We start from the raw sequence: 13,871 nt of genomic DNA, 5'->3' as shown, positions 1-13,871 counted from the left end.
GGCCCCGTGGCTTAGCGGTTAAGTGCTCGTGCTTCGCTGCTGGCAGCCCAGGTTCGGATGCCGGGCGCGCACCGACGCACCGCTTCTCCGGCCATGCTGAGGCCGCGTCCCACATACAGCAACTAGAAGGATGTGCAGCTATGACATACAACTATCTACTGGGGCTTTGGGGGGGGGAATAAATAAATAAAATCTTTAAAATATATATATATATCTCTAGGCATGAAAAAAAAAAAGAATTCAGAAAACTGCGCCCTGGAACATTCTAACATTTAGAGGTCAGAAATAGAAGGAACCAGCAAAACTGACTGAGAAGCAGCAGCAGTGAGGTGAAACGAGAAGCAAAAGCGAGTAGCCTCCTGGATCCACGGGAGGAAGGTGTTTTAAGGAGGAAGTGGTTAGTTGTGTCATGTGCTGTTGAAACATCAGATAAGAGGAGGACCGAGAACAATGGTGATTGGATTTGACAACATAAAAGTCTGTCATTTGTGACCTTGACAAGAGCAGCTTTGGTGGTGTGGAGGTGAAGAAATGCTGATCAGAGTGGGTTCAACAGAACTTGGGGGTGAAGAAGCGGAGAAAGAGAGTATAAAACATTCTTTCAATAGCTATTCCTCCGAAGAGGATCAGAGGATACAGTCTGGTTGACGATCCTGTCATCATCTTGTTTAATCTGGGCATCCTGTTTCCCAAAATCCTCATTAGATCCCGGGTTAGAGTTGGCCAACAGTGGAACTTGCCTAAGACTGGAGAGGTGGAAGTGAAGCAGCGTCCATTAATACCTGAAGGACTTGAGGGTGAGATGCAGAAACAGAGGTGGTGGGTGGGTTGGGCTTGTCTTCAGACTCCCCTCTGCTCCACGTCCAGCTCTGCTTCCACACTGTTGGCCCTGCTGACTGCGGGAGCACCTGGGCCCACCTCAGACACTTGGCTGCAGAACCACAGACATGGTAACTGCACAGAAGCCATGCCCTCCCATAGACCTGTCCGAGCATTCTCCCTTCTTAGTCCCATTTCTGCAGCTGGATGTGGCTGGCTTCTCAGATTTCCTGGCATGCTCTGATTTGTCCACTCACAGGTGATTCAGGCAGCCTGATTAAGGATTTTTCTCTGATTCTCCAGCTCCCTCCTCTGGACCTTCACTTCCCCCAACTCCTCCTCCAATTGTGTGAGGTCTAATTCCTGTAATACCCACATCACTCACAGCAGTTCTGTTTCCTTGGCTGAACCCTGACTGACACGTGGGGTAATAGCTGGAGAGGGGACATGAGGTCAAGGGAGTGCTGTTTGTTTTTAAGACGGGAGTTTCGCTGCCTGTTTGTATGCTCAAGAGAATGTTCCAGTAGAGAGGGGGAGTTGATGACAGATGAGGGAAAGGGCAACTGCAGGAGCAATGTAGCCGAGACCCAGGGCACAAAGGGAAAGGCTGGACTGAGATAGGGGTGCAGGAGAGGTGGACTCAAGCGTTGTACTAAGAGAAAAGACAGAGTGGGTGGGTACATATGCAAGTAGGTTGGTAGTTATGATGGGAGCATGTGCGAGTCTCTTCCGATTGCTTTCATTGTCTCCGTGAAATAAGTGCAAGCAGTAGTTGAGACTATTGGGAGGATGTGCGGGATATTTAAGGAGAGAGGGAAAATTGTGACATAATTGTGAAAATTTGTCTTTTTTGGCTGCCTAGCCTGTGGACCTCTTTCTAAGGTTTGGAGAATTCTCCACTTTCTGAGTCTCATTGGAAGGCAGAACCCACCTCTCCCAATTGAAGCTGAAATGCCCAGACTCCCACTCCTCCCTCCCCTTGGCTAGAGCATGAGGAAAAGCCAGAGGGTCACGTGAGTAGACTCAGCCAATTAGACACAGACTTCCAGTCTGTGCCTCGGAGCCAGGAAAGTCTGGAAGGAAGGACCGTGGAGGATCCTTTCCGACAGCAGCAGTTGTGGCAGCAAAGACCCATCTCTGGGACCTGCAGTGGCAGCAGGGCCAGCAGGGGGACATGAGGATGGGGCCAGTCACCGCATCCTCTGTTGTTCTGCGGTGGGATCCCCGTCAGCCTCCTTCTGTGATCTGATCGTGATCGTGGTGGTGCTCCTGCTCCCAATCTCCAGCCGCCCTGTCAATTATGTGAGCTACCAGATATCCTTTCCATAACTCCCTGTTATGCTTAAATCAGCCAGAGGCAGTTTCTGTTGCTGGCAACCAAGAATCCAAACTGATACTGACAGGATCTAGAGGCTTGTGTCAGCTAACGTTCTTTCCAACTTCTCTCCTCATGCACTTGGCGTCATTTTTCCGGGTTTCCTACGTGTCAGTGGCCAGTAGCTTCTGGAAGCTTTAAGATCATCATTTCCTTGTAACTTCTTGACTATAGAGTAATGGAAAGCTCTTGTCTACCAGCTCCAACAGGACTCCAATAGGCCAGGCTTGGGCCACATGCCTCTTCTCAGAGCAAGCGCCGTGCCCCAGGATTTGGGAACCAAGGGTGGGGAGGTGGGTGGAGTTTGTTACCAGAAGGAGTAGGAAAAGGATGTCTGGGTGGACTTAGTGAAAACCCACCACCTTCCACCTTTTGGCTGCTCAGCAGCCCATATTCTTTTCCTCAAACATGTAGTTCTAAGAATGATCCCACCTAACATAGTGTAATTTTTCCATGTGCAACTAAAAATTCACTCTCTCCTCTCCAAAGGGAACAATGCAAAGTCACATCCCACATCCACCTCAGCGTTTAGGATCTGTGGCTGGGGTGCATTTTCTTTATCGGAAAGTGGCTATTCATGATACTGTAGCTTATGGACTAAAAATGAATTTAACCGCTCCCCAGTTTACCCACTGTTCAGTGCTGGGAGGAGAACTACCATAGAGGCCCCCATCTAGAAAAGTGGGGAAGTGGAACAACACACAGCGGTCACTGGCCTAGGGCACACGCCACATCTATGTGGACATGGATGTAAGGTGCAACCATTTGTTGATTCACGTTCCTAACAACAGTGAGCTCTTTGGATCAGCTGATAGCCACCCTTTAGGAATTTCCTTTGCCCTTTTTCCTCCTTGGCTGAGCCTGAGAGAGGCTACAGGACGATTGCCCTGTGGGGTTATTCCACTTTAGCAGCCAACTTCTGTGAGTTCGGTTATTGTATATCTAATCTCCAGTTAACAACCTGGAGATCGTTTGCTGGCTTGCAATTTTCTGGAAAAAAACCTTTAAAACTCTAGTTTTTTCAAATGTCAGTTTTATTTCAGGAGACCTCCTAAGTATCGTATACTATAAAACTCTATAGTCAAAACTTCTTGCATTTGGACCTCAATTTTGTAGTTTCTGTCTCTTTATAACAGCCCAAGGGACATGCCCATTTCTGTAAACCTCACACAATTCTATGTTTGTGATCCCCATTTAAAAATGCATACCCTGAGATGGAGAGGTTTTATTTCATTTTATTTTTTTATGCTGAGAAAGAGTTGCCCTGAGCTGACATTCGTTGCCAATCTTCCTCTTTGTTTTTGCTTGAGGAAGATTAGCCCTGAGCTAACATCTGTGCCAATCTTCCTCTATTTTGTATGTGGGTCGCTGTCACAGCATGGCTGATGAGTGGTGTAGGTCCACACCCAGGGTCTGAACCTGCAAACCCAGGCTGCCGAAGTGGAGTATGCTGAACTTAACCACTACGCCACAGGGCCCGTGAGATGGAGAGATTTTAAACGACTTCCCTAAGATCATATAGGTGCTAAGGGTAAGAGCTGAGATGGAAAGGCAGGTCTGCCTGGCACCAAAGACCCTCCTCTGTTCCCTACCATGAGGCTCTAGTTAGGGGGGTCTCATGTCTGAGTGCTATGGCCAAGAGGGGAGGCAGGTAAGAGCTGAAGGAACTATTTTCAGGAGACTTGGAGAGTCACAGGCTCGTGCTGGCTGCTTTGGTGGACAGGAGTTTGCGGCCCTAGGGGCTTTAGGAGAATGTACTATTGGCATCCACACTGGTCATGTGGTTGTCAGCATGGTTGCCAGTACCTGTGGCAGTGGAGAAATGCTCAACCCAAGTGACATCCTAAGAAACAGATGTCAATGAGGGCGCTAAGACTGGATGAGCATAAGAGTGTTATCCCCAACGTCACGCAAGAATGCCCCAGGAATGGCCAGGAACAACGGGGGAAGACTAAGATAGGCTAGTGATCCTGTACTGTATAGGAAAAGATAGGTTATTCTAGTTAATATAAACACATTTGTGCCTGAGCTGCTGAGAGATGGGAACTTGGGGCCACAAATACTCCATCCCCAATTATTGGCTGACCAGCTCCCAGGCAGAGCTCTGGCACAAGCCGACCACCCCCTCTGTTACTCCGCACCTGCTTTCACTCTACCTAGCCTGGGGCAGTCAGAGAAAAACCTTTCCGCTTCCCACTACTGCTGAGACAGCAATGGGGACCCTGGGTATTTAACAGATTTTGAAGTGCAAGGCCAACAAACATAAAAATAGCCTTTAAAAATAGTTTTTAAGACTTTAGAATGGATGATACAGTGAATACTTGCTGACTGCCTTCCCAGCATCCCTTCTCCCCTCTCCCATTTCTAAGAATGCCTGGAATCTCTTTTAGGGGACCCTTCTGTCCATTCCTAGCTGTGCAGTTTGGGAGGGATTGACAGTACCCTCAGCTCTAGGTGGTTTGGTTTAAACTTACCAGGGCATCCCATCCTCAGCCGTGATAAGGTCAGAGATGGCCCAGTGACTCACCGCAGCCCAGAGGAAGGAGAGAGGAGGCTGGGGGCTTCAGGGAAGGAAACTTCCTCACTTTTCCAGGGAGCTAAGAGAAGAGACGCTCTCTCTTCCTCTGGTTAGTCAGGATGTAATGTCTGGAAAGGCTGCAGCCATTGTTTAAAAACATAAACACTGTTTTTGAAAGGGAAATCTATGCACGTGGTTTAACATTTCCAAGGCACAAAGTGGTGTACAGTGAAAAGCAGTCAACCTGCTTCCCTGTCCTTATCCACCTGCCACCCAGTTCCACTTTCCAGAGGCAACCACAGTTACCTGTGTCTTGTGTATCCTTCCAGAGATTTGCTACACGTATAAGTGCAAATGTATCTTTTATTTTCCCCAAAATGTTCTCTACTTTGCTCTCTATTCTATACCTCCCTTGTTTCTTCTTAATGATGTATCTTGGAGATTTTTCCACAGCTGTACACATAGGGCTGCCTTTAACAGCTGCGTAGAATTCCATTATATCGATAGCCCAGTATTAATTTAAACATTCCTTCAGTAACTGGCATGTAGTTCTTTTGCAAAGAGAACTGCAACGTGAAGTCCTCAAATACATATCATTTTGCAAATGTGCTACATTGGCTTTTGCTCCCATGCCCAGAGTCAGCCGGAGAACAAAGCTGAAGCTTCCAGAAGAGCAGAGCCAAAGGAACCACAGAGAACGAAGCTGGAACCCTGATGACACTGTGATGCTTTGGACTGAACTGCGGCTGGAGTCAGGTGTACCCTGGCCTGCTTGGTTATAGAGCCAATAAATTCTCCCTCTTACTGAAGCCAGTTTGATTGGGTTTTTTATTACTTGTAGCGTAAAAAGTTCTCATTGGCACACATGTTAAAATTCTCACAACTAAAATGTGAAGTGAAGAAAGTATGATGAAAATGACATATAAATTTTGATATAAATTATCTTAAAATATAAACATCATAGAAAAGAAACTGGAAGGGGGTACACCAAAACGTTAACTGCGGTTATGCATTGATGGTAGGAAATCTGTGTTCTTCATTATAGTTTTTTGAACTTTTGAAGTTTTCTACAATAATAGGGATGACTTGCATAATCATTTGTCTCAAGGCAGGTCCCCTGGAAGCACAGCCTGAGACAAGGATTTAGGGCAGAGGTTTGCAGAGGAGGGCCCTGTAGGAGGAACCTGTAAGGGGGTGAGGGAAGCAGGATTGTGAAGGGGAAAGGGCCATGCAAGGATGTGGTCCCAGGTCAAGTCTAGCCTTGGCCTGATTTGGGGGTGGGGCCTGGAGTTCAAATGGAGCCACAGGGATACCCCAAGACAAGGGAGTTGGCCTCTTTTTTTGTGTGTGTGCAGGGGAAGGTTCGCCCTAAGCTAACATCTGTTGCAAATCTTCCTCCTTTTTTTTCCCCTTCTTCCTCCCCAAAGCCCCAGTACATAGTTGTGTATAGTTGTAAGTTCTTCTAGTTTTTCTTTCTTTTTTTTTTTTGTGAAGAAGACCAGCCCTGAGCTAACATCTGATGCCAATCCTCCTCTTTTTTTTGCTGAGGAAGACTGGCCTTGGGCTAACATCCTTGCCCATCTTCCTCTACTTTATATGGGACACTGCCACAGCATGGCTTGACAAGCGGTACGTTGGTGCGCCCCCGGGATCCGAACCGGTGAACCCTGGGCCGCTGCAGTGGAGCGTGCGCACTTAACTGCTTGCGCCACCGGGCTGGCCCCTCTTCTAGTTTTTCTATGTGAGCTGCCACCACAGCGTGGCTACTGACAGATGAGTGGTGTGGTTCTGTGCCTGGGAACCAAACCTGGGCCACCAAAGCAGAGCACACTGAACTTGAACTGCTAGGTCATCAGGGCTGGCTCTCAAGGGGGTTAGCCTTTTGTACACCTAGATCAGGCTGTCATTGGCTACCCCTGTTGGTGTGGGTGTAACCTTCCAGGTGGTTTCCAGGTGAGGTGGCTCCTGTCAGCCAAGGGCAATTCTCCAGAGAAGGTAGATCTGGAACATAAGACTTATCCACCAGCAGGGCTGATAAAGGGTGTCCTGGTGGGACACCAACAGTGTCTACAGCAATCATTTATGAAGTTATTTTTTTATTTTTTATTTTTTTTGTGAGGAAGATCAGCCCTGAGCTAACATCTGCCAATCCTCCTCTTTTTTTTGCTGAGGAAGACTGGCCCTGGGCTAACATCCATGCCCATCTTCCTCCACTTTATATGGGATGCCGCCACAGCATCGCTTGCCAAGCGGTGCGTCGGTCTGCGCCCGGGATCCGAACCGGCGAACCCTGGGCCGCCGCAGCGGAGCGCACATACTTAACCGCTTGTGCCACCAGGCCAGCCCCCTACGAAGTTATTTTAAAAAAATAAAAGACAAAGAAAGGAAGATGCAAGACTGATCCTACAGAGGATCTTTCCACCCTTGACCTCTGCCTTCTACACTTGCTGCTTGGCGACCATTGAATCAGTTAACAAATGAAGAGGTCTTGGCTCTAGATAACGGAGACAAATAGGACTGGCTTACCAAGTTGCAAATTATGCTGTTTCTAAACGTAAGACTCTTTAAAATAACTATGGAAGAAAGTGGTGCTTTCTTTCTATTTCTTTTAAAATCTGGAGCCTGTAGCAAAATAAAAATAAAAGGTTTTAAAATGTATCCCTTGAGCCCACCCTGATGGCCTAGTGGTTAAAGTTTGGCGCTCCACTTCAGCAGCCTGGGTTTGGTTCCCAGACATAGAACCACACCACTCATCTGTCAGTAGCCATGCTGTGGCGGCAGCTCACATAGAAGAACTTACAACTAGACACACCTATGTACTGGGGCTTTGTGGGGGGAAAAGAAGGAAAAAGGAAGAAGATTTGCCACAGATGTTAGCTTAGGGTGAATCTTCCCCTGCAAAAAAACCAAAAAATAAAAAGATGTATCCCTTGACTTGCATTACGCTGGTCTGAGGGTTTTACTTCTGCAGAAGAAGCCCTCACCTGGCCCATTGGCTGCCTGCCTTGCCCTATCTTCTAAGGGGCTGACTTGTTACTTTGGACTGGGTGACTTGGGGCTGGAGAAGAGAAGGTGGTGAGTTAGGGAGAAGTGCCTGGGACTTCCAGGTCTTCCCTCCACCCCCGCCCCCCCCAGCGCACTCTCTCAGGGGATTCTCCTCAAGTGCCATGGAATATTCCCATGGAGACACCGAGTTGGGTTCTGTTGCTCTGGTGACGAGTCGTCTGGAGTCTCTGCACTGGAGCTGCCACGGTTCTGGGAAGAGGCAGGCCTGCGTGGCCCAGGCTTGGAGGAAGGCTTCCAGGCAGAAGAGCAGAGGAGTGGAGCCATAGTCTCGGCTCTACTTTCATCTCAGTGATGTCCTCCCTTTCAGTGTTCATGGATGTGCCCCTAGCCCAGAAGCTAGAAGGCAGCTTGTTAAAGACCTACAAAAAAGACGATTGCCCTAACAAGATATTCCTGGCCTATAAAGGTAGATACCTAGTAGTTTTGGAGTCTATGACTTAGTATATGGAATTCCCTCCAGGAGGGCAGAACTCCACTGCCACAGAGGAATTGGGGGATAACCCAAGTGTTCGCAAGTGGAGAGGTCTGTTCTTGTTAACAGAATTGCCCAGTGGGGAAAAGAGCAGAAAATGCCCCAGGTTATTCTGTGACCCCTGCCCTACTCTGGGGGCTTCTGGGGATCTGGCAATAGCTATGTCCTCTCCCCCAGCTCCATACTTCTGGGCCTGCATGCGTGCTGCACTTTCTTCAGCCTCTTCCTTCTCCCCCCGCCTTCTGTTCCTGAACCAAGAATGGTTCCCAAAATTGACTCTTCTGCTGTGCAGCCAGCCCTTGCCACCGTGCAAGTCATCGTTACCTTTGTTTAGTCTCATGTAGCCATAACTCCCGTGTTACATGTCATTTTTCCTTTAAAATGATATAGGTTTTAGTTGTTTTTTTAAAGACAAAAATTATACACATTCACTAACAGCCCATTATTTTTATAAAGGGGGAAAAAAAGGAAAGTTGTCTTTTCCTAGGCAGCTTTCCCAAGCCCCAAGAAAGGCTGGACAGACAAATTGTTTGCGGGCTGTCTGCAGAGCCCCGCCTCCGAGGCCCCGAGTCTGGGCATCGAGAGCTCCCTTTGTGGTTCCCTCACAGTCTGCATGACCAATGAAGGCCGACCCTGGGTTTCTTCCGTGGTGCACAAGATTCGACTGCAGATCTCACAGGACCCCTCCTTGAACTATGAGTACATACCGGTGATGGGCATGAAATCATTCCTCCAGGCCTCCCTGGAACTCCTCTTTGGAAAGCACAGCCAAGTGATTGTGGAGAACAGGGTGAGAAGAAGGGCTCTTCCCTCACTCACCCAGACACAGGGAGCAGAGGTCAGGGCGTGCACAATCTTCACCCTGAAAGGGACCTTGGAGGGCCCCTGGCATTGACAAAGGAGACACCTGAGGCTCAGAGACTCCAAAGCTTTAGTCACTGAAGGGCAGAGCCAGGATCAGAACCCAAAGCCAGTGCTCTTGGCACCAGCCCGTACTGTGGATGTGGGAGCTCTTCCGGGAAACGAATCGTCTGGATCTGAGGTGGTCCTAGTATCACCATGACTCTTTAAAGCGTTATTTCTTTCTATCTTTTGCTGGCAGGGAGGGTGTGTGCACACTGTGGGTGACAGTGGTGCCTTCCAACTTGGCGCCCAGTTCCTCAAAACTTGGCGTCAGGATTCTCAAATAGTTTACATCATTTCTTCTCAAAAAGGTGAGTGTCATGCAAGGTGAGGACAGAAGATCCCTGTCCCCTGTTGCTGATTCCCACCCCATTTGCAACCTTCACTGTCGTCCTTCTCACTCTCTGTCATGAGAAAAATGGTGGACAAGCCAAGGTATGCTTGTCCCTTTCCTCTTATTGTTCCACCTTCAACCAGTGACCCTCAGGCCCATTTTCTGGTATGTCTGCCTCCATCTCTCCATTTCCTGTGTACCAACAGCTGGAGGGCTGTGTTTCCACAGAACCGCATGGACTTATCTTCCAGGACATGGGCTTTACAGTTTATGAATACTCCTTCTGGGACTCCAAGCGGCTGTGCCTAGACCCCAACATCCTCCTCAGTGTGGCAGAGGTAGTGGGGCCCTGCTTAGAAACTTCTCCCCAGACCCAATTTACAGTTTTATTTTCCTTTCCTCCCCACCACCCGTCTAGTCATCCAAGGTCTTTTCTAGGCTTGGATTTGCCTAGCCTGTTAGTAGGAACCAACTAGAAGGATCACTTGTCCTCCAAATGCCTTGGTGCCACTACCACTTGGTAGGGGAAGTGCCTGATGAGACAGTCTCTACCTGCAGCAGGCCCCACATGGCTGTGTCTTTGTGATCGGGAACATTGGCAACTGCAAGTTGACACAAAGTCAGTGGGCAAAGTTGATGGCCACCATGAAGGTGAGCCCAACCTCCTGCCTGACTTTCCTCCCTCTCACCATCTACCATCGCCTCCACCAGACTCATCCTTTTTTCATTCTCTTTTCTTCTATAGAGCAAGCAGATATTCCCATTTTTTGACATTCCCTATCAAGGTTTATCCACGGGTGACCTGGAAGAAGATACTAAGTTCTTACAATACTTTGTGTCTCAAGGCTTTGAGTTCTTCTGCAGCCAGTCTCTGTCTAAGAATTTTGGCATTTATGGTATGGTATGAGAAGGACAAGGGAAGGCCTGGTGCTGAAGTGGTGCCAGACCCATAGCACAAACAATGATGCCTCCTACCCTCTGGAGAGAGCCAAGGCCTCCAGTGAGAGCACCACGGAGGCAGAAGGGATGAGCACTGTGCTAGAAGTCAGGTTCTGTGGTGTTGTCTCAGCTCAGCTACTAAAACTAGCTACTAAAACTGACTCTGGTTAAGTCATTCACCCCCTTAGGCCTCTGCTTCCTCAACTATAAGATAAGGGGGTAGGACTTAGTGATATTTTAAGTCCCTTCCACCTTTAAGACTCTTTCTTATGGCTACTTTTTCTGGAAGAAGAGCCTCTGGTAACTTCCTGGGGTCTGGATACCAGGTTGGCTGGGCTGGGATGAGTTCCCCGTAGTTCAATCCTCTCTTCTGCAAGGTTGGAGACAGAGTCATAGAGGAAGGCCCTGGTAAGGGAGGAGGAGACCGAGAATGAGCCTGTCTGTCTCCAAACTGCAGATGAAGGAGTGGGGATCCTAGTCGTGGTGGCACTCAACAACCAGCTCCTGCTGTGTGTCCTCTCCCAGCTGACGAACTTCGCCCGGGCCCTGTGGCTCAACCCTCCTACCACGGGTGCTCGCATTATCACCTCCATCCTCTGTAACCCTGCTCTGCAGGGAGAATGGTAAGGGTGAAGGGTGGGGGCAGGAAAGGATGGGCAGAGCCTCTGGATACCTACAGACTTGCTGATTGACAGGATTCAGCCGGGCGCTTCTCTTCCAGCCCACGCGGCCACTTCAGTCCATTCATCAACATTTACTGAGGACCCACTGTGTACCGGTGGCAGTGGCTATGCCAAAGGTTGCCCTGTCTCGGGGGAGTGGGTAATAGGATGTTCTTTTTGGACACAGGCCAATGAATTATTTGAACTCTTCCAGATTGCAGGAGGAGGTTAGGAAGCAGCAAGGGCTTGCTACTCGGGCAAAATCTGCCTCAGAGCCTGCTTGGCTTGCTTAAATGTATATGGGCTGAAACCCCACTCCCATTCACAAGCATCCCAGACCCCTGGCTCCACCAGTGTGCCCTGAGGCACCCTGGTTGGGGCTTTGGAAGAGAAGAAGAGTGGAATGGCAATGAGGAGGTTGGGAGCTGGGGGAGAACTCATACTCTAATTTCTCGCTGTCATGCCTTTGGCAGGAAGCAGAGTCTGAAAGGGGTTGTAGAGAACATCATGATGATCAAGGAAAAGGTGAAGGAGAAGCTCAGGCTCCTGGGGACTCCTGGCTCCTGGGATCACATCACTAAACAGAATGGGACCCATAACTATCTGGGACTCAACCGTAAGTGTCTAGGAGGGTAGCTCCCCCCTTTCTGACCTTGGGCTTGTATTTGAGTATTAAACTTCGCTGACTAGGTGACCAGTCCCTAGCTTCACCCCAGATTTTGATTCTTTCCTGAGCAAAGTGGAGCTACTTTAAAGACCCTTCTGGATCCCCAGAAATGCTGACACTCCCTATCCCCTGTAATCCACCAGGGCTAGAGGGGAGTTAGAGGTGGCCACCCCAGGATCTGAGACCCTGTGATGATTATCACCAGCCCAACAGGTGGAATACCTGATCAAGAGAAAGCATATTTACATCCCCAAGAATGGTCGTATCAACTTCAGCTGTATCAATGCCTATAACATAGATTACATCACTCAGAGCATCAATGAGGCTGTCCGCTTCACAAAGGCCTCAGGGAATGTCTTCAGAAGTAAATGACTCCCGATTGGAATAAAAGCTTTAGTCTTTGTGAAAATTTTGTGCTGATTCTTCATTGGTATAATTAATTTCTCTGCAAAGCACTCTCTCTCTCGATCTATTTATGAAGCATTGCTCTGCCCTCAGCAAAAGACGGGAAAAAATAAAAGGCCCAGAGAAGAAGGAAATATTTACCTTCATTGACTATCTCATATTTATTTTGAGCACCTACTATGTTAAGGCCCTGATCTGGTGTCTTAGTCTATTTGGGCTGCTATAAAAAAACACCATAGACTGGGTGGCTTATAAACAACGGAAATTTATTTCTCACAGTTCTAGAGGCTGGGAAGTCCAAGATCAAGGTGCCAACAGATTCAGTGTCTGGTGAAGGCCCACCTCCTCGATCACAAACAGTACCTTCCAGCTGTAACCTCACATGGTGGAAGCAGCAAGGATCATTCTGGGGATTCTTTTAAAGGGCACTAATCCACTCATGAGGGCCCCACCTTCACGACCTAACCACATCCAAATCCCATCACTTTGGGGATTCAGTTTCAATGTGTACATTTTGAGGGGCACAAACATTCAGATCGTAGCATATGGGCATCAAAGGGAATGCAAAAAACAGGTACAAGCCAGTCCTTTTTCTCCAGAAGTTGACCATCTAGTTGGGAGATGAGCCTTACTCACATAAAACAGTTAAGTAACATTTCAAAGCTGAATGTAATAGACGTCACATAGATTATATAGGCAGTAAACACGTCAGGAATTGAGAACAGAAATACCTTAATGTGCACCAGAATAGTTGGGGAAGATCTCATGAGGCAGGACTTGGTTTGGATATTGATGGATGGCTAGGATTGGGGCAATAGGTGTGGAAGGGAGCTGGAAGGATATCCCAGGCCAGAGAACAACCTGAGCAAGGGTCACTGCCCTGATAATAAAATATGAATATTTATTGGATGTCTACATGTACATGGAGCTCTGCAAGCCCCCAGGATACTAGGTATAAGAGAGTTGCTGCTCTTATGGTGGCCTCCACCCTAGCTGGGGAGATACAACTTATATGGTAAAGATGTAGTTAACAAAAAAAGGTGACATGTAATACATGCTAGATGAGTGTGAATAAAAGGTTAACTCAGCAGAACTTGGTTGCCCAACCTCTACATTCCAAAGGTCTTCAGGACTGGCCCCTGACCGGTTCCTGGGAGATGACCTCTGAGCCCTTAGAGTATCCTGCCTGATAAGAGTGGTTTTGTATGCCTGAGACCTTGAGACATGTTTGACCTCTGGGGGCTGGAGACTGAGTAGTCAAGGTCAGTTATGTGGGCACATGTGATAAAACCTTTGGTATCCTTGGTTGGCAACACTTCACACATGTTGTCACACATTGGTGCTGAGAGAATTGAGTGCTGTCTCTGCAATTCCACTGGGAGAGGACAACTAGAAGCTTGTGCCTGGCTTCTCCTGGACTCCATCTTATGTACTTTTTTCCTCTGCTGATTTCAATCTGTATCCTTTGACTGTAATGAACTGTAACTAGGGGTATAACAGCTTTTCTGGGTCCTGTGAGTCCTTCTAATGAATCATTGAACCTTGGAGACTCCTGGCTCCCATATTAAATTATGTACAGAGCTGGGTTTAGCACAAGGATACAGGCAAGGCCATTTTCAGCTGCCTCGCATTCCCTGAAGATCGTTCTTACAGGGAGTGCAGAAGTGATCAGCCACGTGGGGTCAGGCTTAAGATCACAAAACCTGTCTGC

The 13,871-nt window shown here is 48.2% G+C and overlaps 1 protein-coding gene across 1 annotated transcript; it reads left to right on the top strand.

Moving 5' to 3' along the window:
• Positions 1-8,069: 8,069 nt before the first annotated feature.
• Positions 8,070-12,127, top strand: GOT1L1 (glutamic-oxaloacetic transaminase 1 like 1). The gene is made up of 9 exons (XM_058524867.1): positions 8,070-8,184; positions 8,859-9,040; positions 9,353-9,464; positions 9,716-9,825; positions 10,046-10,138; positions 10,233-10,383; positions 10,884-11,049; positions 11,562-11,704; positions 11,961-12,127. Exons 1-9 carry the CDS (start codon positions 8,070-8,072, stop codon positions 12,125-12,127), a joined length of 1,239 nt encoding a protein of 412 aa, XP_058380850.1.
• Positions 12,128-13,871: the final 1,744 nt, after the last annotated feature.

Source organism: Diceros bicornis, chromosome 29, assembly GCF_020826845.1.
Source record: "Diceros bicornis minor isolate mBicDic1 chromosome 29, mDicBic1.mat.cur, whole genome shotgun sequence".
Classification (NCBI taxonomy): domain Eukaryota; kingdom Metazoa; phylum Chordata; class Mammalia; order Perissodactyla; family Rhinocerotidae; genus Diceros; species Diceros bicornis.
The sequence above is the reverse complement of the archived record's forward strand: the minus strand, read 5'-3'. Positions and strand labels throughout refer to the sequence as shown.